The sequence below is a fragment of the Phyllobates terribilis genome, unplaced genomic scaffold (genome assembly GCF_046119375.1).
Source record: "Phyllobates terribilis strain yellow unplaced genomic scaffold, ASM4611937v1 Scaffold_8__6_contigs__length_399053987, whole genome shotgun sequence".
Lineage (NCBI taxonomy): Eukaryota > Metazoa > Chordata > Amphibia > Anura > Dendrobatidae > Phyllobates > Phyllobates terribilis.
In genome coordinates, this window is record NW_027362768.1 from 197,838,537 (window position 1) to 197,863,058 (window position 24,522).

Sequence of the window (24,522 nt, forward strand, 5' to 3'; positions counted from 1 at the left end):
CCCTATTTGCCCCGGAGGTGACACTGGCATAACTCTTGACAGGTGTTGCCACCTCCGGGGGGGCAACCGGACCAGTGACCACATCAGCCCCAACAGTATCACCATTACCCACCTCCATCTCACCCTCCACCAAACCAGCAACCACACCACTAGACAATGAATTAGCCTCATTCACCCCCACAACCACATTCATTCCTGCTGGACCAGTAACAATGGCGGATGACATTTTGACCTCCGCATCAGGCACAAGGGGCTCAGTCACCTCCATGGAACTGGAGGCGACCTCACCCCTGGTCTTATGTGTGCCCTCCACATCATCGGTCGGTAATTTCCGCTGTTTGGCATTTGGTATAATGTGCCACTGATCTTTAGCTGCTGTTAGGCGCCGTTGATCTTTAGCATCAGGATCTTCCGGACCAGCGACGCCAACACAAAATAGCACTTTCGTGGGAGGACCGGAACGCTCAGCCCCGACAGCCCCCTCACACTGCCGCCGCTTCTCAACTAAGTGATCAGCGGCAACAGCATTCAGAGGCGCCGAGGCTACCAGAGCTGCCCCCGACACTGGGCCGCTCCCCCCTCCCACTGAGGAGCGCACCACAGCATCGTGGCCTGATGGAACGCCCGCCGCCGGGCCGCCCTCACTGTCCAGCCTCTCGGCTGATGCACCTCCTGCTACGTCCCCGCTACTACAAGCAGAGACGGAGCTCTGCGCCTCACTACAGCGCTCTGTAATCTCCCTGCGCTTTTGCACCGGATCCACAGCAGAACCCGGGCTGGACAACGGGGCTTATACAGCGAGCTGAGCCTGCCGCCGACTCAGGGGGTACAGGGAGGGGGGCATAGACATAGCTTACCGCTTCCTGCAGCTTTGGCTTGGTCTTCTTAGCCTTTTTGTGGCCCCCAGGTGCCTCTTCTGGTAGATCGTCACCAAGATGGAAGTTTTGGAGGCACACTGGGGACTCCAGGAGCTTAATCTCCGCCATTAGCGCCCCTCCCTGGCCGCTGCTGTCACTGTCCTCCCCAGAGCCGGCAGAACTGCGACCGGATGTCACTGTCGCCTGTCCTGCAGGGAGCTCGCTGCACGTGGCCTGCGGGTGACTTTGCAGGCTGCCAGGTGGGGCTTCCTGCTGGTCATCATCACTCTCATCATCCACCTGGCTCTCAGGCTGCAGCCCCATCTGCCTTTGCTCTCTGGTATCAGCCATTTCTCTAAAGCGGTCTTCATTTATAAGTTTTTCTTTGAAAGGACCACTCTGCTCTAAGATGGTGGCTTTCCTAAGTTCCAGGAGATGAATTTCACTGGTCAGTCTTTTTATCTCCGCTTGCAGCTTGGCCTTCCTTGGTTTGGAGGCCCCTGCAGCTTTTGCGCTTGTGCAGCGCAGCTCCTCCCAGAGCCTCCTGATGAGCTTACTGGCATCTTCATACTCACGGAGGTGGATCATGACCCGCGAGGCATAGGTGGACACAGACTCCCGGGGTCCCTGCAGCGCCCAACCCCCCTCAGGGAGGTCGGCCTCACCTCCGTGAGCACTCAGCTTTCCTCCGGAAGGAGCGCCATCATGCACGCCGCTGTCAGGCTTCACCTCCATGCTGGAAGCCTTGCGGCTTCTAGGGGTCTCCACAGTCCCGGGGGGAGTAGGAGTCACAGTGCTGCGACTCCTGGTGGAGCGTCTCACCCCCGAGTCCTCTGATGTGCAGGCCGGTTGCTGGTTTCTTCTGCCCCCCCCCCGCCGGCCTGGTTCGGGAAGCAGAAGCCTGGGACTTGGCTCCCTCACTCATCCCAGAAACCCGCTCCCTCCCTGGGAAAGAGAGAGAGCAGGTCCCCAGGTGGAGAGGTGTTGGTTTCTCAGAGATCAGGAGCTCACAGCAGGATCTGCAGCCACCACACCCGCAATCACCACACTGACTAGCAGCTGATCAGAGCTGCACCCAGTATGCTGCTGGTGCAGTCACTGTGTACATACATTACATTACTGATCCTGAGTTACATCCTGTATTATACTCCAGAGCTGCACTCACTATTCTGCTGGTGCAGACACTGCGTACATACATTACTGATCCTGAGTTACCTCCTGTATTATACTCCAGAGCTGCACTCACTATTCTGCTGGTGCAGTCACTGTGTACATACATTACATTACTGATCCTGAGTTACCTCCTGTATTATACTCCAGAGCTGCACTCACTATTCTGCTGGTGCAGTCACATTACTGATCCTGAGTTACATCCTGTATTATACTCCAGAACTGCGCTCACCATTCTGCTGGTGCAGTCACTATGTACATACATTACTGATCCTGAGTTACATCCTGTATTATACTCCAGAGCTGCACTCACTATTCTGCTGGTGCAGACACTGTGTACATACATTACTGATCCTGAGTTACCTCCTGTATTATAATCCAGAGCTGCACTCACTATTCTGCTGGTGCAGTCACTGTGTACATACATTACATTACTGATCCTGAGTTACCTCCTGTATTATACTCCAGAGCTGCACTCACTATTCTGCTGGTGCAGTCACTGTGTACATACATTACTGATCCTGAGTTACCTCCTGTATTATACTCCAGAGCTGCACTCACTATTCTGCTGGTGCAGTCACTGTGTACATACATTACTGATCCTGAGTTACCTCCTGTATTATACTCCAGAGCTGCACTCACTATTCTGCTGGTGCAGTCACTGTGTACATACATTACTGATCCTGAGTTACATCCTGTATTATACTCCAGAACTGCGCTCACCATTCTGCTGGTGCAGTCACTGTGTACATACATTACATTACTGATCCTGAGTTACATCCTGTATTATACTCCAGAGCTGCACTCACTATTCTGCTGGAGCAGTCACTGTGTACATACATTACATTACTGATCCTGAGTTACCTCCTGTGTTATACCCCAGAGCTGCACTCACTATTCTGCTGGTGCAGACACTGTGTACATACATTACTGATCCTGAGTTACCTCCTGTATTATACTCCAGAGCTGCACTCACTATTCTGCTGGTGCAGTCACTGTGTACATACATTACTGATCCTGAGTTACCTCCTGTATTATACTCCAGAGCTGCACTCACTATTCTGCTGGTGCAGACACTGTGTACATACATTACTGATCCTGAGTTACATCCTGTATTATACTCCAGAGCTGCACTCACTATTCTGCTGGTGCAGTCACTGTGTACATACATTACTGATCCTGAGTTACCTCCTGTGTTATACTCCAGAACTGAAAGCGTGCAATCCCAGCATATGTGGTGTCTAATAGCTGTGACACATGCGGCCGCAGGGACTTGCATGTCACTCGAGCCCCCGCGATACTCGGAGCTGACCAGAGCTCCCTAGGGAAACTCGACTGACGAGCACTTCTGCTCTATACTAGGAAGATGCAAGGTTTTATCATGTAGTGTAGGGAGATTTGTGATGTTCAGTCTGCATTGTTGCACTCGGGTGTCAATCTTAGTAGTGATGAGATAGATATATATACTGCACTTTTACACCGATACGCTTACATTGCACTTGTGCTGCAGCTACATCAGGACCTGAACACTCTGCCCCCTGCTGACTCACCTCGGCCATCAGTGAGTCTATGTGCGAGCCCTAATGGGAAATTAGAGTTGTGCTTGGTGCACTGGATTTATGGGGACACCACTATACCCGTATGGATGACACCCAAATGTCTGTGTCGTGCCTCCATCTTCAGCTCAATGAGACATGGAGAGCCGATGCTGCAGTGACGGGGAGGGCGCCCTACTACAGCTCCGCAGTGCCCATGTCAGGCACCGGTTGCCTCTGACTATTGTCAGGGCCTGGCCTCCGGCATTCACCTGCACAGCCGGCCGCTTCAGTCCTCAATGCTCTTCTGGGTGCAACACGGAGGCTGGGTACACAGAACACTTTACTCCATAGTGCGCAGAGGAAAGCAGAGATATCCTGGCCCCTGCCTGACGTCAAGACACATTTACCCATTACTCCCAGAGGACAGAATAAACTCAGGGGGAGTGTGTCAGCACAGAATGACTGTTCACACCAAGCTCAAAAGAGAGGGGGGGGGGGGGAAGGTAATCAAGTAGGTGACCGTACGCAGAAACATTTGGCCAGGACCTAATGCTCAGATACTTTGTGTGAACCTTCGGTCTCTGCTGACAGTGTCCCTTTAATCAATCAGCCAAAACACTCATTTGCGTATAATAACACCAGACTCAGACAACAGATGGGAGAAGTCAAGTAACCAAAGATTTAGGTTTTTATTGATCTTACAGAGCTCCCTTCTAGGCATCATTCACATGACTGTACTTTTGCTCAGAGCGCCGTCTCTAGGGGAGAGGGGCAGGGGAATCGGCCAGAGACCAAATATTATTCAATGCAGCCGTACAGAGGAGCGAAGCTGCAGCGTTCACTTGTCTCTTCTGTAAAGCAGGTGACACTCGCCCAGTCAAGTCTATGGTGCCCAAAAACAAATACTTGGCAATTCTGCAACATTGGAAACTGTAAATGTTTAATAGCTGCCGTGATTCACCTGTCAGGATACGGGTGGGGCCGCCCTGATACCTGGGGGCAGGGGCAGACAGGAGCGCCTGGGCTGTTTAACTCCTTAGATGCCACCAGCACTGAAAGATTCAACAGGAGCCCTGTACATCAGGTCATGTATCTAATCCTTTGGGATAGCCCCTGAGCTGCTGTATCTAAGCCTCCTCCCCATAATAGAAGCTGCCCAGCGTTATAGGTGGGTAGGAGGCACATGACTGCTAAGCTCCAGATTTAACCATTTTTTAAATATTGTATTTTGTAAGAATTGTTACACTGGACCCTGCTGCAGCCGGCACCGGTAATCCGTCAGGTGCCCACAGAGCCTCCAACATCCTCCCTATACACAGGACTGACTATAGGCAGGCCCATGCCACAGTCCTGCACACAGCACCCCTGCCAGGCGAACCACAAGGCTTGTACCCGACCATCGGAGTGAGCGGGTCACAGCAGATCCCAACCATTCTGCAGGAAGGGGGTCACTTTAGCACTGGAATAAGACCCCAGGGTCATTGAAAGACCAGGAGACTCTCTGCAGTGCGGAGAATAAGTGACAACAGAGACGGGGGAGGGTAGAACAAAATTTTATTAGAAAGACAAAAAACTACAGCATTACAAACCGTCCACGATTTTCATCATCGGAAACCTGTGGAAAAACAGACATGGATTAGAAAAGAGCAGATAGTCACCGTCCCCAGGTCCATCCCAAGCACAGATACAGGACTGCTGGACAGGGACAGAGGAGGAATGTGCTGCTATGACACATTGTCACAGACACTCAGCAGTGATGAGCATTCAGACAAACACAGAAAGGAGTTGTCCCCACCAGAGGAGTCTGCTTCAGATTAGCCAATGTCATCGCTGAACGTCAGTAGCAGAACTGGACAGAGATCTCGTCATTAGAAGACAACGTCTGGTGGGGACAGAGGGAGGGGGCCCACGGCCCAGCCACACGACCCCGGGCAGAGGGATGGAGGGGCCACGGCCCAGCCACACGACCCCGGGCAGAGGGATGGGAGAGGGGAGGGGGCCACGGCCCAGCCACACGACCCCGGACAGAGGGATGGGAGGGGCCACAGCCCAGCCACACGAACCCGGGCAGAGGGATGGGAGAGGGGAGGGGGGCACGGCCCAGCCACACGACCCCGGACAGAGGGATGGGAGGGGGCCACGGCCCAGCCACACGACCCCGGACAGAGGGATGGGAGGGGGGAGGGGGCCACGGCCCAGCCACACGACCCCGGACAGAGGGATGGGAGGGGGGAGGGGGCCACGGCCCAGCCACACGACCCCGGACAGAGGGATGGGAGGGGGGAGGGGGCCACGGCCCAGCCACACGACCCCGGACAGAGGGATGGGAGGGGGGAGGGGGCCACGGCCCAGCCACACGACCCCGGACAGAGGGATGGGAGGGGGGAGGGGGCCACGGCCCAGCCACACGACCCCGGACAGAGGGATGGGAGGGGGGAGGGGGCCACGGCCCAGCCACACGACCCCGGACAGAGGGATGGGAGGGGGGAGGGGGCCACGGCCCAGCCACACGACCCCGGACAGAGGGATGGGAGGGGGGAGGGGGCCACGGCCCAGCCACACGACCCCGGACAGAGGGATGGGAGGGGGGAGGGGGCCACGGCCCAGCCACACGACCCCGGACAGAGGGATGGGAGGGGGGAGCCACGGCCCAGCCACACGACCCCGGACAGAGGGATGGGAGGGGGGAGCCACGGCCCAGCCACACGACCCCGGACAGAGGGATGGGAGGGGGGAGCCACGGCCCAGCCACACGACCCCGGACAGAGGGATGGGAGGGGGGAGCCACGGCCCAGCCACACGACCCCGGACAGAGGGATGGGAGGGGGGAGGGATGGAGGGGCCACGGCCCAGCCACACGACCCCGGACAGAGGGATGGAGGGGCCACGGCCCAGCCACACGACCCCGGACAGAGGGATGGAGGGGCCACGGCCCAGCCACACGACCCCGGACAGAGGGATGGAGGGGCCACGGCCCAGCCACACGACCCCGGACAGAGGGATGGAGGGGCCACGGCCCAGCCACACGACCCCGGACAGAGGGATGGGAGGGGGCCACGGCCCAGCCACACGACCCCGGACAGAGGGATGGGAGGGGGGAGGGGGCCACGGCCCAGCCACACGACCCTGGACAGAGGGATGGGAGGGGGGAGGGGGCCTGCTTACCTCACGCTGTGCTCTGCTGCCAACATCCAGATGTCCGGCATCGGAAAACCTGCAAGAGAAGAAACCATCAGAGCGATCCAGACACCGCACGAGACCCCGGAGATCACATACAAGGCCTGAGTGTAGAGGGGAGAACGGGACGAAGGCTGCAAGGAAGCACAGGAGCCCCGACCTCCCCCCGGGCCCAGGAGCTGACGCTCTACAGACCGGCCTTCCTCAGCAGTAGAGATGTCATCGCAGCTCAATCAGCAGCAGAACTGGACAAAGGTCTCATCACAGGAAGAGCCGTCACATCCAGGAAGCCCCCCCAGTACACAGCGCCCCCCATGTGCCAGACATTAGACATAGATGCTCCCGAAAAATATCCACATACAGATCAGCAATCCACAGCGCCCCCACGGAAATCCACATACAGATCCCCGGTACACCGGACTATACTGCCCCCAATACACAGGACCCTCCGGCTACAGGGCGGCTGTGTATTCCCCAGTGTACAGAGCACAGATCACCGCCTCTCCCCGGTACACTCCTCCTTACCCCGCAGCCTCCGGTCTTCTCCACCGATCAAGCACGAAAGAGAGAGAAGAAGCAGGATCCGAGTCTTATATACGCCCCCAATCTCGCGTGATTTCTTCAGTCCCCGCCCACAACGACGGCGGCCATCATTCAGGCGCCCAGCTCCGCCCATCACGTGCTGTGTCACACTCATCTCCCTCCCCCACTGCTGGTCACTTCCGGCGGTGTTTGCATTCTTTATTTCCCTGATGATCAGGCTCCGATGGTTCCTGGCTTCTCACTGAGCAGCTCATGTCTCCTGACAGACGCTCGGGCAGAGATCCCTGTGTGTTACCGCTGGTGTAACGACAAGTGAGGGGTCGTATGGAGATAGGTCGTCAAGGAGGCCGAGCACTGACCGCAGGTCACCGAGGACATGATGGCCGCACACCTCGTACTATAGGGGCCTTACTGCTGCCAAGGGCCATGTGGATAGTTATACTGGACGCCAACCCCGCCCATAAAGAGCGTCCTGACTCCTCCCATAAAGAGCGTCCTGACTCCGCCCATAAAGAGCGTCCTGACTCCGCCCATAAAGAGCGTCCTGACTCCGCCCATAAAGAACATCCTGACTCCTCCCATAAAGAGCGTCCTGACTCCGCCCATAAAGTGCGTCCTGACTCCTCCCATAAAGAGCGTCCTGACTCCGCCCCACAAAGTACGTCCTGACTCCGCCCCACAAAGTACGTCCTGACTCCGCCCCACAAAGTACGTCCTGACTCCGCCCCACAAAGTACGTCCTGACTCCGCCCCACAAAGTACGTCCTGACTCCGCCCCACAAAGTACGTCCTGACTCCGCCCCACAAAGTGCGTCCTGACTCCGCCCCACAAAGTGCGTCCTGACTCCGCCCCACAAAGTGCGTCCTGACTCCGCCCCACAAAGTGCGTCCTGACTCCGCCCCACAAAGTACGTCCTGACTCCGCCCCACAAAGTACGTCCTGACTCCGCCCCACAAAGTACGTCCTGACTCAGCCCCACAAAGTACGTCCTGACTCAGCCCCACAAAGTACGTCCTGACTCCGCCCCACAAAGTGCGTCCTGACTCCGCCCCACAAAGTGCGTCCTGACTCCGCCCCACAAAGTGCGTCCTGACTCCGCCCCACAAAGTACGTCCTGACCCCGCCGTCAGGATGGGATCTTTCCTTGCAGGCGTCTTACGTTCCGCAGTGAACTCCGCGTGTACGCGCTCACAGAGCAAGAAGAAATGACGGGGCCGCGGCCGTCAAAATACAGGGAGTCTGCCCGGGAGCCGGGTAAAGGGTCATCGAGGGCCGGTCCCCACCCGTTATAGGGGATAGAACCGAACAAGCTGCGGCGCCATCTGTGCGGAGAGACGCTGGGATCGGCCGATAATCACCGGTCACCTCCCTGCCGGCCCCCGGTCTCCGCACACCCACAGCTGCGGGCAGTCAGCGGCTCCGCGGTCACCTCACCCCGGGCGCCGCGGCCTCCAGATCACAGGACATATCGCTCTGTTCAATTCTCTCAAGGCATTTACTACAACAGTGAAGCGCAATGTGGAGGCGCGGGGTGTAATGTGGAGGCGCGGGGTGTAATGTGGAGGCGCGGGGTGTAATGTGGAGGCGCGGGGTGTAATGTGGAGGCGCGGGGTGTAATGTGGAGGCGCGGGGTGTAATGTGGAGGCGCGGGGTGTAATGTGGAGGCGCGGGGTGTAATGTGGAGGCGCGGGGTGCAATGTGGAGGCGCAGGGTGTAATGTGGAGGTACAAGGTACAATGTGGAGGCGCGGGGTGCAATGTGGAGGCGCGGGGTGCAATGTGGAGGCGCGGGGTGCAATGTGGAGGCGCAGGGTGTAATGTGGAGGTACAAGGTACAATGTGGAGGCGCGGGGTGCAATGTGGAGGTACAAGGTGCAATGTGGAGGCGCGGGGTGCAATGTGGAGGCGCGGGGTGTAATGTGGAGGCGCGGGGTGCAATGTGGAGGCGCGGGGTGCAATGTGGAGGCGCGGGGTGCAATGTGGAGGCGCGGGGTGCAATGTGGAGGCGCGGGGTGTAATGTGGAGGTACAAGGTACAATGTGGAGGCGCGGGGTGTAATGTGGAGGCGCGGGGTGTAATGTGGAGGCGCGGGGTGTAATGTGGAGGTACAAGGTACAATGTGGAGGCGCGGGGTGCAATGTGGAGGCGCGGGGTGCAATGTGGAGGCGCGGGGTGCAATGTGGAGGCGCGGGGTGCAATGTGGAGGCGCGGGGTGCAATGTGGAGGCGCGGGGTGTAATGTGGAGGCGCAGGGTGTAATGTGGAGGTACAAGGTACAATGTGGAGGCGCGGGGTGTAATGTGGAGGCGCGGGGTGTAATGTGGAGGCGCGGGGTGTAATGTGGAGGCGCGGGGTGTAATGTGGAGGCGCGGGGTGTAATGTGGAGGCGCGGGGTGCAATGTGGAGGCGCAGGGTGTAATGTGGAGGTACAAGGTGCAATGTGGAGGCGCGGGGTGCAATGTGGAGGCGCGGGGTGTAATGTGGAGGCGCAGGGTGTAATGTGGAGGTACAAGGTACAATGTGGAGGCGCGGGGTGCAATGTGGAGGCGCGGGGTGCAATGTGGAGGCGCGGGGTGCAATGTGGAGGCGCGGGGTGCAATGTGGAGGCGCGGGGTGTAATGTGGAGGCGCGGGGTGCAATGTGGAGGCGCAGGGTATAATGTGGGGGTGTAATGTGGAGGCGCGGGGTGTAATGTGGAGGTGCAAGGTGTAATATGGAGGCACGGGGTGTAATATGGAGGTACAAGGTGTAATATGGAGGCACGGGGTGTAATATGGAGGTACAAGGTGTAATATGGAGGCGCAGGGTATAATGTGGAGGTACAAGGTGTAATATGGAGGCGCGGGGTGTAATGTGGAGATACAAGGTGTAATATGGAGGCACGGGGTGTAATATGGAGGTACAAGGTGTAATATGGAGGCGCGGGGTGTAATATGGAGGCGCAGGGTATAATGTGGAGGTACAAGGTGTAATATGGAGGCACGGGGTGTAATATGGAGGTACAAGGTGTAATATGGAGGCGCGGGGTGTAATGTGGAGGTACAAGGTGTAATATGGAGGCGCGGGGTGTAATGTGGAGGTACAAGGTGTAATATGGAGGTACAAGGTGTAATATGGAGGCGCGGGGTGTAATATGGAGGCGCAGGGTATAATGTGGAGGTACAAGGTGTAATATGGAGGCACGGGGTGTAATATGGAGGTACAAGGTGTAATGTGGAGGCGCGGGGTGCAATATGGAGGTACAAGGTGCAATGTGGAGGCGCGGGGTGCAATGTGGAGGCGCGGGGTGCAATGTGGAGACGCGGGGTGCAATATGGAGGTACAAGGTGCAATGTGGAGGCACGTGGTGTAATATGGAGGTACAATATGGAGGCGCGGGGTGTAATATGGAGGCACAAGGTACAATATGGAGGCGCGGGGTGCAATGTGGAGGTACAAGGTACAATATGGAGGCGCGGGGTGCAATGCGGAGGCTCGGGGTGCAATGTGGAGGTACAAGGTACAATATGGAGGCGCGGGGTGTAATGTGGAGGTACAAGGTGCAATGTGGAGGCGCGGGGTGTAATATGGAGGCGCGGGGTGCAATGTGGAGGCGCGGGGTGCAATGTGGAGGTGTGGCCTAATACGGAGGCACAGGGTGTAATATGGAAGTGATGAGGATAATATGGAGGCGCGGGGTGCAATGTGGGGGTGCAGGGCGTAATATAGAGACACGGCATAATACGGAGACTATGGTTGCACAGCGTAATACGGAGGCACAGGGCGTAATATGGAGGTGCAGGGTAACAGTCCGCATTGAGTTTGCTCAGCTTTTCTTTAGATTTAATTTGCACCTTTATTCGTTTATAGGGATGAACGGATCTGTGGAAGTTCGGGTATCAGAACTTTATCTGACCTTGAACCAGAACCTGAACCCATTGAAATGTATGGAGACCCAAACTTTGCAGCTGAAAAAAGTAGTTCTCTCCCCCCCAAACATCGCACCGGACCTTCCGGGAGAAATCCGTGTTCAGCGTTTAGCACCAGACATTAACCTTCCGCTGTGAACTCCAGACTTCTAAGTTTGTGTTCACTCGTCACCTCATTTGTTCACCAGTTTTCCATTCTTTTCGCCCTCGTGGGCGGGGGGCTCGGGGGTCCCATCTGCCCCAGTGATTTATGTACACCTGAAGTTCTGTGATACATTAACAGATCACACGTTTTTGCTATAGAAAGAAAAAAAAAAAAAAAAAAAAAAGGTAAAAGCTTAAAAAAAAAAAAGACTTAAATTGGAAATTCTGAATCTGGGCCCAGAGACTTTTCCTGTGTGAAAAATATAAAACCCCCTCAGTCTCCGCAGTTCCAGGACAAAATGTGCAGACATAAAAAAAAATAAAGCGTGGCCCCATAATGCTGCAGCGCGCATGGAAACCATGTTGCATTAACTATTCATCGCCTGTCTCCACATGTGAGCGTCGGACACTTTCCCCACATTCACCCACAGTGTCTGGCAATCCAGGCAGACGGTACGAGCCAGGACCAATTTCCTGTTCTGCAGATGGAAAGTGCATGGCTGAAAATGCAGTAACACAAACATGGATGGTTTGCACATGGATTTGTGAAATCAATTTGGGGGGACTGGACAGACGTTGCAGTAAGTGCGCGCTCCGCTGGTCGGCTCTGTACTCCCTGCAGTACTCGGTGCCGCTGTACCCTGCTCTGTGCTGCAGGCTTTGGTGTCTGCCACAGCCATGAGCACAACCCTAATTCGGCGCCATCCTGGACACACACGAGGCATCTCCAGCCCGAGTCTCGCACCCCTCCAGGGGACAGACCTTTACTGCACATCACTGCTATGTCTGGTCCCTCTATACCCCACAGCCGGGCAGACTCCATCACTCAGCTCCTACATGTAGACTAGATGCTCCCCCAGCACCAAGCCCTCATTATAGCTCACCCTATAATATACTGTATTGTTCATATTTTAAAGGGAAGCAGTCATTACACTGGATCTGTCCGAACCACAGGCGTAATAACTCATACTGCAATACTGCAGCCGGATCGCTCCACTCAAACAATGCAACGTTCTGTGAAAACCAGCCGGGGGCGATGTGTCTCAGCTATTCCGAGGGACGGCTTCTAACCGCCCCAATCCCGCTGACTGACGGGTCTCTACCAGCGTGCACTCGTCAGTCCTGGGGAGCAGGACCTTGAGAAGCCGCCGGGGACCATTGTGTCTGATTTATGCAGAATTTGTCTAATAATCTTTATATTATATAGCGCCAACATATTCCGCAGCGCTTTACATACATTATCAATGACAAGTTCTTTAGGTAAAATAGTCACTTTATCCCATTCGCCTTTACATGAGGGTCTTCCATAACACAAACCTAATAGAAGCACCAGTAGCAAGTCCGCCCGCCCCCCAACACCCCAATATAATGAAGACACAAGTGGCTGCAGACTGATGTTTATTGTGCATCATCCACGTACAGAGCATTGATCACACATTTGTACCCAGCCATCGGGAAGGACAGGTCACTGCGGGGCCCGGCCTTTCTGCAGGAAAGGATTTGTTCTAGCACCGGAATGAGACCCCAAAGCCAAGGTGAAGACTGAGGAGACACTTAACAGTGCAAAGTGACACGAGCCGGCAGCGAATAAGTCACACGGAGCAGAGCCTGGTATTAAACTTCCATTTATTAAACTTTCGTTTACTTGGAGAGAACAGTTGGGGGGACGCGTTTATTTGCCTTTTTTCGCCTTGATCTTCCTCAGGTAGAACTCCAATTCCTTGCCCTCGAGGACATATCCGTCGGCTCTGCCGCACTGGCCTGGTCTGGAGGCTATACAGGCTGTGAAGAGAGGGGGACACCGGTTACACAACGTGATGCTTGTACGTATATATTTATACATGTATTATGCTTATACCAGTCATCTCCATCTGTCCCAAGACTACAACTCCCAGCATGGAACCACAACACTACTCCATACACAGTCATAGTGCGGGACGGTTTATACACAAGCGGACATTATGTGAAGGTCACATCTGAAACGGACTGATGTCACAGGACAGAGCAGCCGCTGAGGATTCACGTCGTGTCCCTCCTGCTGCTCCACAATGTCTTGAAGGTAAAGACTGAAGTAATGTCACATAACCCAGAAGCGCAGACACCGGACCTGCCGCGGCGCGCAGACACCGGACCTGCCGCGCAGCCAGCTCACAGGAAGATTCGATTATCTGCACTCTGGATGGACATGCAGCAGATTTCCAAAAGGAAAAAGTCCTGCTCTACAGAAGTGACATGGTGGATGAGACGCGATATAATCACTTCTCTGCAGCATGAACCGACCTGCGAGATGAATGGGAGATCTGCATCTGGTCACTTTAAGCTGCAGATTTAACCCTTCGCAAGGCAGAGAGCGAGCTGAATCAGTTCTTTAAGTAACGCTACGCGCTTTGGTGCTCGTTTTGCCTTGGATTTTCTAGGCCTTAGATCTTCATTGCTTGCAAGATAAAGAATGTGGGGAAGCAAATATATGGCTCATCATAAGGAGATTGTTTACAGAGTGCCCATTGTATTATCCAGACCCGAATGGTTTTATATTTTTATGTAACTGGAATTTTAATCCCATCACCGACACCAGTAAGGAGCAGATACTTACAGGGGTGTTCTTGTCGCTTTCCTCACTCACCAGCTCATCTGTCCATATAATGACCGCTGATGGAGGAGCATGTGACCGGATCTGCCCATCATCCAATAGGAAAGAGTCTTTCCCATGCGAGATGTTTTATAATTGGAGGCAGATTGAGGAGAATGAGACCAACATTGTATGGATAGAAGTGCTGATAACTGGGAGAAGGCGGCTGACCCCTTCAAGAAAACCGAGGCACTTCATGAACCCCAAGAAACTGGAGGGAACATTCGGTGCCTCCTTTCATGTTACCATGAGGTCACGATCCAAACTAAAAATTTGAGAAACATTATGAAATCCCTCTTGATGCAACAGGGTCTGACTAAGATTGGGGGGAGTGACGCGCGCCGATCGCCGACCACTCACCAAGGAGTTTTCCCTGCTGGAACTGCTCCTCCAGCAGAGTACTGATCTTCGCTGTCTTTTTGCGCTCTTCGTATTTCTTCAGGGTTTTTTTGGATCTTTTCTTGTTCAGGATTTCCTCTTCTTCTGGGGTCTGAAGGTAAAAAGAAAGAAGGTAATTCCAGATGTGAACATACTTTAGAGCAGACCTGATCTACATGGTCACAACCTTCCTCATCCTCCCTTTCGTGCCCCTCTGGCTGCAGTGTCTGACCATCACCAAACGCATCAGTGGTAACAGAAGCCGCGCCGGCAGTTTTCACATTGGTGGTGATGAGATTGGTAACAGCCACATGGGGCTCAGCAGCCGTCACCGCTCCACCAAGAACAACGAAACTGCTCCTAGCTGCAATCCATGTGAAAGCTGCAATGCTCTGCAGGGCAGCAAGATTTTCCCTGCAACTCCAGCCTTGTATTCATTCATTAAGTCTTCAGTCTGTAATTACTAATTACCTCGTAGTTAGAGGGAGATTTTTACAGCACAGGGGGAATATCAGACTCTCAAGGACCGGGTGCCATTATGAACTTACACATACAATGAAGGAAATCACCATCCCGACTAATCTACATGACGGGAGGAGCCGCCATCTGTCCGTGAGAGCAATTAGCCCAAGTAGCAGGACAGCTGGCCATAAAGCCACATGAACCATTGGAGACTTTACTCTATGGCGGAGGTCATATAGACAGGATGGAGGAGGCATTCACTGACCCGGTCCAGGGGGCAGCACTGGATCACGTCACAGACCTCGGCGCTCCTGACGAGCAGGTGTTCAGCCAATAAGCTCCAGCGTATAACAACCACACACAGACGCACATATTTCTGACTCAACTTCTTCCAAAATGACCCCTCAAATAAATGTGTCAGCAATTAGAGAAGCATCACAGCTCTCCAAACCACTCGATCAGCTAATGCCAACACCTAAAACTGGACACCGGATCGCTGCAGTCAATCACTGGCAGCAGCAGTGTCCGTGTCACCGGTGCTGCCAGGGATTGGCTGTCAGTCAAGCGTCCTTACTGAAATCGCGCAGGAACCAAGCAGCACTGGAAGAGGAGCGGTGGAGGTGCGGGACTGGCGAGTATAAACCAAGATGACCAGGGCCATCACTCCCAGACGACCTCCCGAGCTGACTGCCAGGGTTCTCAGCGCAGCTACATTTACCCCAATATAAGATTCCAGCCCATGATTGGCACCAGACAGGACCAGCCATGGACACAAGTGTCCGCGTCACTGCTCAATAGCCAGATGAAAGGATTTCCTCATTAATATACAGCTGTTGTGTCCACCACCAATCCCCGATCCTCACTAAGGCCGGGGTCACGCCGACGTATGTCTCACAGGAGAATCGGCCAATTATGCGAATGATGCTCGGCTCAAACTGTCAAGACTGCGATCCGCACGCTTCACCCCACTGCGATCCGAGTCTCCTGCATGAGAGAATCGCAGCACAAGTGTGAAGATGGAGAACTGAAAGAGAACCTGTCAGGATTGTGCTCAGTAAACTCCAGGCAGTGTCATGTTGGGGCTGCTGCACTGATTAATATGATACCGGAGGTGAAGGAATCCGTCCTGTGGTTCTTGTGTAATCGGTGTTTGCAGTTGCGAGTTAATAATCTGCTCGTGCTCCGGGCCGGACTGTAGATGGGTCTGATCCTGGGGCTCTAGGAAGAATCAGCAAGAAAAGACCACAGGCCGCCCCCCTCTCTGTCTGGCTGTCTCTATGATAAACACACTTGTGCTTCGGGCGGCCTGTGGTCTTTTCTTGCTGATTCTTCCTAGAGCCCCAGGATCAGACCCATCTACAGTCCGGCCCCAGAGCCCCAGGATCAGACCCATCTACAGTCCGGCCCCGGAGCCCCAGGATCAGACCCATCTACAGTCCGGCCCCGGAGCCCCAGGATCAGACCCATCTACAGTCCGGCCCCGGAGCCCCAGGATCAGACCCATCTACAGTCCGGCCCCGGAGCCCCAGGATCAGACCCATCTACAGTCCGGCCCCGGAGCCCCAGGATCAGACCCATCTACAGTCCGGCCCCGGAGCCCCAGGATCAGACCCATCTACAGTCCGGCCCCGGAGCCCCAGGATCAGACCCATCTACAGTCCGGCCCCGGAGCCCCAGGATCAGACGGGCCCCGGAGCCCCAGGATCAGACCCATCTACAGTCCGGCCCCGGAGCAGACCCATCTACAGTCCGGCCCCGGAGCCCCAGGACCAGACCCATCTACAGTCCGGCCCCGGAGCCCCAGGACCAGACCCATCTACAGTCCGGCCCCGGAGCCCCAGGACCAGACCCATCTACAGTCCGGCCCCGGAGCCCCAGGATCAGACCCATCTACAGTCCGGCCCCGGAGCCCCAGGACCAGACCCATCTACAGTCCGGCCCCGGAGCCCCAGGACCAGACCCATCTACAGTCCGGCCCCGGAGCCCCAGGATCAGACCCATCTACAGTCCGGCCCCGGAGCCCCAGGATCAGACCCATCTACAGTCCGGCCCCGGAGCCCCAGGATCAGACCCATCTACAGTCCGGCCCCGGAGCCCCAGGATCAGACCCATCTACAGTCCGGCCCCGGAGCCCCAGGATCAGACCCATCTACAGTCCGGCCCCGGAGCCCCAGGATCAGACCCATCTACAGTCCGGCCCCGGAGCCCCAGGATCAGACCCATCTACAGTCCGGCCCCGGAGCCCCAGGATCAGACCCATCTACAGTCCGGCCCCGGAGCCCCAGGATCAGACCCATCTACAGTCCGGCCCCGGAGCCCCAGGATCAGACCCATCTACAGTCCGGCCCCGGAGCCCCAGGATCAGACCCATCTACAGTCCGGCCCCGGAGCCCCAGGATCAGACCCATCTACAGTCCGGCCCCGGAGCCCCAGGATCAGACCCATCTACAGTCCGGCCCCGGAGCCCCAGGATCAGACCCATCTACAGTCCGGCCCCGGAGCCCCAGGATCAGACCCATCTACAGTCCGGCCCCGGAGCCCCAGGATCAGACCCATCTACAGTCCGGCCCCGGAGCCCCAGGATCAGACCCATCTACAGTCCGGCCCCGGAGCCCCAGGATCAGACCCATCTACAGTCCGGCCCCGGAGCCCCAGGATCAGACCCATCTACAGTCCGGCCCCGGAGCCCCAGGATCAGACCCATCTACAGTCCGGCCCCGGAGCCCCAGGATCAGACCCATCTACAGTCCGGCCCCGGAGCCCCAGGATCAGACCCATCTACAGTCCGGCCCCGGAGCCCCAGGATCAGACCCATCTACAGTCCGGCCCCGGAGCCCCAGGATCAGACCCATCTACAGTCCGGCCCCGGAGCTCCAGGATCAGACCCATCTACAGTCCGGCCCCGGAGCTCCAGGATCAGACCCATCTACAGTCCGGCCCCGGAGCTCCAGGATCAGACCCATCTACAGTCCGGCCCCGGAGCTCCAGGATCAGACCCATCTACAGTCCGGCCCCGGAGCCCCAGGATCAGACCCATCTACAGTCCGGCCCGGAGCACGAGCAGATCATTAACTCAGAACTGCAAACACCGATTACACAAGAACCACAAGACAGATCCGGCATTATATTAATCAGTGCAGCAACTCCACCATGGCACTGCCTGTAATTACTTAGCAAAATCCTGCTGACAGGTTCCCTTTAACTTCTCCATTGTATGAGTCAGCACATGTCGGACTGCACTCCGATGACATCCAAGCGCAGTCCGATGTTTCATAAGCACCCATAAACTTGTATCATTGGGCGTGATCGGAATATCAGAGCTAATCACAGCATGCTGCCGAATCGGCGTGAAAAAAAATCGCAGATCAGCTCTGACTCATAGAATAACACTGGTCCGAGTGCGATCCGGTAAAAACAGCTCTCGGCCGTGTTATACGCCAGAGTGAGCGAGCCCTTACACCGAGCAGACACCGGCCATTCAGTCTTAAACCTTTAGGACACGGCCCCACTATCAGTATTCGGTCAGTATTTTTTCCTCAGGAAATGGAGCCAAAACCAGGTGAGGAACAACACAATCAGAGAAAAGGTCTAATATGAAGAAGCAGGGCTGTGGAGTCGGTAAGCCAAACCTCCGACTCCTCAATTTCCACGACTCCCTCATACACGGCTCATGTGTAAGTGATAAATTTACTGCAGCACTGATTCATCTCAGTAAAGTCCAGACCCTGAGATCAGGAATAGGACGGACATTTATAGGACAGTTCAGAACTTTCCCAAATTCTTATAGAAAAAATATTCCCCACAAACTGCATTGAGCTACTGTACCCGATTTATTATATATTTTAGGAGTCGGAGTTGGTCCATTTTATACCGACTCCACAGCCCTGGACTAACAAGTCACCAATTCTGCATTTATCATCCACTCCTGGGAAAAAATACTGACCGAATACTGATAGTGGGGCCGTGGCCTTAAGGTGAGAATACTTCGCCATCTCAGAGGATTTTTCACACTAAACAGGAACATGTTTGCTTACATCTTAGAGTCTCCGATCTCCCTGCTCACAGCTGAGGGTTTGTTACTGTAGTGCCGATGCAGGCAGCGCTCATCTGTGACTTTACCTGCATTAATACAGACCTGCAGACTTCCTGAGTTCTAGTTGTTTCATACCAGACCGTTCAGTGTATTAATGCAGGTGAAGTCACAGAAGAGCGCTGCCTGCACCGGCACCCCAGTAACAAACCCTCAGCTGGGAGAGATATATAGGGTCCAGCACTGGGTGCCTGAATCTCAGGGGTGTAAAAATCAGCAAGAGGCAGAGTGCCGAGCTCCAGCGGCCTGAGCAGATTCTCATCGGACCCGTCACGTGATCACCATCAGAGGTTTCTCTCTATCAGATTGCAGCCGGGGGTCTCTGTAACGAGCCCCCCAGACCGATCAGCAGGAGGATCAGCTCCGCACACAGGCAGCTTTTTGTCTTCCTCAGATATACAGGAATCATCTCTTTCCATTCAGTAGCAGAACTGGACAAAGTTATCATCACTGGAAGACACGGGGGAGGGGAGATTACGGTGGAGCGGCATTTGACTTACCAGCTTCGCTCCCTTTTTGCGTCCGAGCGGGGTGGCGTAGTGCGCTTCATACCACTGTCTGTAGGGGGTGCTGTCTATCAGAATAATGCAGTTTTTTACCAGGGTCTTGGTTCTGACCAGCTCATTGTTGGAGGCGTTGTAGACGACGTCAATGATCCTGGTTTTGCGTGTGCAGCCTTACAGGAAAGACACATTAGATTAACGGGAGAATAGACGCCCCCCACCCCGCGCACCTAGCAAAAAGTGACGGCACGGTCAGCACTATGACAGATCCTATCATGGTGAGGCCCACAAGTCAGAATGACCGTAAGGCCTTCACATAAGGTCTGAGTTATCATCACACGTACCACCAGTCACATGTGGCTCGGCCAACATCGGCCCCCCATTTCCCAGGCTTACAGCCCTGATCTGCACAGTAAAGTTCAGGGCATCACTTACACTCAGAGCCCCAGGAGAAGTTGCCAGCGTCCAACCTCAGAGCGCGGTATTTCTTGTTCCCGCCGCGGACTCTCACGGTGTGAATACGACGAGGACCGATCTGCAGCAAGAAAACTACGTGCTCAGTTAAAAACATCAAAAACTGAAATAATCATCACAATGAGAGCAACGCGTCAGTGTAACTATGACGATCCTATCATCGGCCGGCAGCATAAACGGAGGCCAAGACGACCTCCGCTGCCGCCCTAAGGGTAAGATTTCATCACACGCGCAGCTCATCTCCCACCCTCCACAGATGGTGCCAGGACAGGGCAGTGCTGCCACCGCACACAGCCGGTGAGACGCCCCCCCGACAGAATTGCAGTTATTACAGTCCCAGATAATCCCATTAATATAGACGCTGATCTCGAACCTTTGTGTTGGCAGCAGGGCGGCCCAGCTCATACTTCCTCTTCTTGTGGTAGGGCTTCCTTTTGCCTCCAGTCTTGCGGCGCTTGTGCCAGTTGTCCCTTGAGATACCTGTGGGATAAAGGGATAGAGCAGTTATAAGAGGCGCAAAGTAAGTGACCCCCAACATTCAGTGGCAGGACGGGCAGAGTGCTCAGCTCTCCAAGGGAGTTTTCCACATTGCAAGTTCAGAAATTCGCAGCATGAAAAGGTCATCACATGCACTCTGCCCGGAGCCTGGCACCAGGTCTGCAGCAACAGGACCGTGCAAACCTATACCGGGGCAAATCTGCAGCCGCCAGGGAACCAGGACTGTGCCAGGCACCAGCCGCTATAAGATACAGGGGAACTAATAACAGGGACACAGGAGCCAGGATAATACCAAGACGGGGCACCGGCCGCTATAAGATACAGGGGAACTAATAACAGGGGGCACAGGAGCCAGGATAATACCAGGCACCGGCCGTTAAAAGATACAAGGGAACTAATAACAGGGGGCACAGAACAGGATAATACCAAGACGGGGCACCTGGGGTCAGAGGGCGCAGGGACTACACCAGGCATCGGCCACTATAAAATACAGGGGAACTAATAACATGGGGCACAGGAGCCAGGAGAATAGCAGGACGGGGCACCGGGCGCTATAAGATACAGGGGAACTAATAACAGGGACACAGGAGCCAGGATAATACCAGGACAGTGCAAACCTATAGCCTCCAGGGAACCAGGACTGTGCCAGGCACGGGCTGCTATAAGATACACGGGAACTAATAACAGGGGGCACAGGAACAGGATAATACCAAGACGGGGCACCTGGGGTCAGAGGGCGCAGGGACTACACCAGGCACCGGCCACTATAAAATACAAGGGAACTAATAACATGGGGCACAGGAGCCAGGAGAATACCAAGACGGGGCACCGGCCGCTATAAGATACAGGGGAACTAATAACAGGGGGCACAGAACAGGATAATACCAAGACGGGGCACCTGGGGTCAGAGGGCGCAGGGACTACACCAGGCATCGGCCACTATAAAATACAAGGGAACTAATAACATGGGGCACAGGAGCCAGGAGAATAGCAGGACGGGGCACCGGGCGCTAGAAGATACAGGGGAACTAATAACAGGGGGCGCAGGGACTACCCAGGGGCTGCTTACTATAAAGCACAGGGATCCTGCTAATAACAGGGGGGCGCAGGAGCAGGATGCCACCAGCACAGGGCACCTGGGCTCACAGGGCGCATGCACGGACCGTACCATCCGCACGGGTGGGGGAGCACGGCTCACAGCACCGGCGCGGGGGGCGCAGCACGTGGAGGGAGTTGTGGCCACGAGCGCGGCCCAGGCTGCCCTGCAGTATGGCGGCGTCTATGTCGGGCCTTGCTCCCGTATACACCAATACCGGGAGTCCACACTCCGCAGCTAAATATCTCCCAGAAAAGGCCCGGCCTAGACACCTCAGACGCTAACCGACATCTCCTGGCGGGAACCGGGCGTTACGAGACTCGGAGCGGGCAGATGGAGCCGGATTGCGGGTCAGCCCCGCACAGACAGCAGAGCAGCCATGACATACCCATTCTCAGGCGCTGGCAGGAAAGAGGAAACGCAAAGGATCTCGGGAAAGTTTGTTAGACTCTGAATCTCGCGAGAATAGAGGGTGTGACGTCATGCATAGCAACAGAGACGCCGCCAGCGTACGGTGGCCGGCGGGAGACAAAACACATAGAATCCCGTTTTACAGGGGATCCTGGCAGGGGTGTCACTCCGCGGGGATTGGTGCTCTTAGATTGAGGGGTCTGACCTGTGCCCCCATTTACGGACCGAACAGAGGCCGCATGTGCTTCAGATTGTGGAGACACCAAAGTGATTGTCTTCAGCCTGAGACTGTAATAATACTGCCCGGAGAAGGCTGCCGGCAGCCAGGCTCGGTGCACAGTGTAGGGCGGCGCTCATCGCCCCAAATCCCGGCTCCTTGAGATTATACAACCCCGGGAGGCCAGAGATGGTGCCAGGACTGAGCACTGCGACCACCAGACTCCTGCCCCCGGCTGCAGCTGAGGTTGGAGTACCGCCAGCAGGGCGGCGTCCCCTCGCACATGGGAAGGTGGTCGCTGCAGCGTATGATCGGGCATATCGCACACCATCAGCCCCACCATACACCTGCTCAGCTTCTGTGACTGACATCATTCCCACCCAATACTCACAGATGAGGGTCTGTTACAATGTTTGGGTGCAGACAGTTTATCTCCACAACTCAAATTCTAGGTTGGTCCTTGGTTTCAGGTTGTCTTCCTGCTCTGATACATTGTAACGACCGCTCAGTTGTGACACTCAGAGGGCAGACAAGATGATGGTAGGACAGAGGCAGGGTCTGGCTATGCTGTAGATGGTCAGACCAGAGGAGTCACCCCGGTGTGGAGAACGAGTAGCACAGCCATGAGATCGGATCCTCGGCTCCAGGATGATGGGAGTTGTACATGTCCTATGGGGCTGGTGCGTCCAGCGGTTATAGCCGCCCCAGCAGTAGTGGACGCTGCTGCTCTATTATATTGGGGTAAAAGGGCCACGTTCTGCACCAGTCATCGCCACCACGCTGCTCTTCTATGGACAGCCCCTCTAAGTCAGGGTACAGAATCGCAGGTTCCTGCTTTCAACTGATGAGATCAGTCACAAGCCACACGCACATGGGTTCATGGCCGACCACTAATGCTTCATGTATCAGCCCCGATGTAGAGTAGTGGCGGAGTCGCCCCCGGCTCCTACATCCCCTCCATCACAATTTAATAGGATTTTTTTCCCCTTCTCCCATGACAGCACCACCTGAGAGAGGGTATCCGCCCATCAAGGACAGGAACCTACAGAATAAAAAGGTGGTACCTCTCTTCCGCATCAATTTTGGTTACTGTCCTTGATGGGAGCCTCTCTAGGTGCCTTGCCTACCTGTTCGTGGGATCTGGAGTGGATCCCGGGATCAATGCGGCCTGGAGGCAGTGAAGAAACAGCAGATGGTCCTCTGTTACCAGCCCCATCTTGCTGGTACCTGGGTCTGAGTGTGGGGGGGGAGGGGGGCACCTTCCAGGGTCCTCTCCCGCATGCGCTGGGTCTGCGCACGCACGGTGGCCGTGGCTGGGCGCACTGGCAGGCCTTCCTGGCTGCGCACGTGCAGGGTCGCACCCTGTGACGTAGCGCGCCGTAAGTCTGGGTCTGTGTGGGGTACGATTTCCAGGGTCATCCCCGTTTGCAAGCGCGGCGGGAGCTGCTGGGTCTGCACATGCGCAGGAGGGATCCTGCGGCTTAGCGAGCCAGCTGGCATGTGTAGAAAAAGTGACGCCTTATTCATCTCATTTTAGGGGGCTAGGAAATGGCTTAAGGTTACAAGGGGGACCATAGCTAGGTGGGTCAGGGACACCATTGGCTTCGCATACTCTTCTAGCAATCTGCCAGTTCCAGAGAACCTGAAGGCCCACTCCACCAGAGCTGTAGCTGCTTCCTTGGCTGAGAAGGCGGATGTGCCCATCAACATCATATGTAAGGCGGCAACATGGTGATTCCCCGCTGCATTTTACAAGCATTACCGTCTTGCTCTTTCCTCTTCTACTGTCCTTTAGGAGGAAGGTGTTGCAAGCGGTGATCCCCTCCCTCTGGTGTCTGATCTCTCTAGTGGTGCTGTCATGGGAGAAGGGGAAAAGATCCTAGTTACTTACCGGTAACAGGATTTTACAGAGCCCATGACAGCACCCTATTAATTCCCTCCTCTTTTTTCACTTATGGTGTGCACTTCTTAGGGTGTTTTATTAAGAAATGTTTGGGAGGTAGTTATGTACTAACCTATTTTTCAGAGGCCCGCTCATGCTCTGAAACAAAAACTGATGCGGAAGAGCGGTACCTCCTTTTTATTCAGTAGGTTCCTGTCCTTGGTGGGCGGATACGCTCTCTCAGGTGGTGCTGTCATGTGCTCTGTAAAATCCCATTACCGGTAAGTAAGTAGGATCTTTTTATTGTACATTATAATTGGACTAAACTTATTTCTCATCCTTCACTAGCTCAGACCTCGCAGGACTCATCCTGGTTAACAGGCCAATGACGAGACCGGAACAAAAAGGTCATTGTAGGGCGGGTGTGCACAACCTGCCACATGCAGCCCACGATGCCATTCTGTGCGGTCCCCAATAATATGGATTGAAAAATGCTTGACAGATTAACTATACGTGAGCAGCCGCACCGATGAGCCGTGACTGACA

The 24,522-nt window shown here is 55.2% G+C and overlaps 1 protein-coding gene, 1 long non-coding RNA gene and 7 other non-coding genes across 9 annotated transcripts; all 9 read right to left on the minus strand.

Moving 5' to 3' along the window:
• Nucleotides 1-4,949: 4,949 nt before the first annotated feature.
• On the minus strand, nt 4,950-5,077 carry LOC141160527 (small nucleolar RNA SNORA35). The gene has a single exon (XR_012250283.1). It is a non-coding gene; the product is annotated as a small nucleolar RNA SNORA35 (small nucleolar RNA).
• Nucleotides 5,078-5,102: 25 nt separating this feature from the next.
• LOC141156480 (uncharacterized) lies at nt 5,103-7,024 on the minus strand. The gene is made up of 2 exons (XR_012247636.1): nt 6,731-7,024; nt 5,103-5,180 (listed from the first exon to the last, which is right to left on the minus strand). It is a non-coding gene; the product is annotated as an uncharacterized lncRNA (long non-coding RNA).
• Nucleotides 5,369-5,438, minus strand: LOC141160510 (small nucleolar RNA SNORD38). The gene has a single exon (XR_012250266.1). It is a non-coding gene; the product is annotated as a small nucleolar RNA SNORD38 (small nucleolar RNA).
• On the minus strand, nt 6,942-7,013 carry LOC141160509 (small nucleolar RNA SNORD38). Its single transcript, XR_012250265.1, has one exon. It is a non-coding gene; the product is annotated as a small nucleolar RNA SNORD38 (small nucleolar RNA).
• A 5,748-nt stretch (nt 7,025-12,772) lies between the features above and the next one.
• On the minus strand, nt 12,773-12,902 carry LOC141160526 (small nucleolar RNA SNORA35). Its single transcript, XR_012250282.1, has one exon. It is a non-coding gene; the product is annotated as a small nucleolar RNA SNORA35 (small nucleolar RNA).
• Nucleotides 12,903-12,945: 43 nt separating this feature from the next.
• On the minus strand, nt 12,946-21,986 carry RPS8 (ribosomal protein S8). The gene is made up of 6 exons (XM_073644022.1): nt 21,855-21,986; nt 20,246-20,352; nt 19,834-19,933; nt 19,396-19,571; nt 14,326-14,455; nt 12,946-13,118 (listed from the first exon to the last, which is right to left on the minus strand). Exons 1-6 carry the CDS (start codon nt 21,856-21,858, stop codon nt 13,009-13,011), a joined length of 627 nt encoding a protein of 208 aa, XP_073500123.1. The 5' UTR covers nt 21,859-21,986; the 3' UTR covers nt 12,946-13,008.
• LOC141160508 (small nucleolar RNA SNORD38) lies at nt 19,281-19,352 on the minus strand. Its single transcript, XR_012250264.1, has one exon. It is a non-coding gene; the product is annotated as a small nucleolar RNA SNORD38 (small nucleolar RNA).
• LOC141160511 (small nucleolar RNA SNORD46) lies at nt 20,001-20,106 on the minus strand. Its single transcript, XR_012250267.1, has one exon. It is a non-coding gene; the product is annotated as a small nucleolar RNA SNORD46 (small nucleolar RNA).
• On the minus strand, nt 20,428-20,506 carry LOC141160506 (small nucleolar RNA SNORD55/SNORD39). Its single transcript, XR_012250263.1, has one exon. It is a non-coding gene; the product is annotated as a small nucleolar RNA SNORD55/SNORD39 (small nucleolar RNA).
• Nucleotides 21,987-24,522: the final 2,536 nt, after the last annotated feature.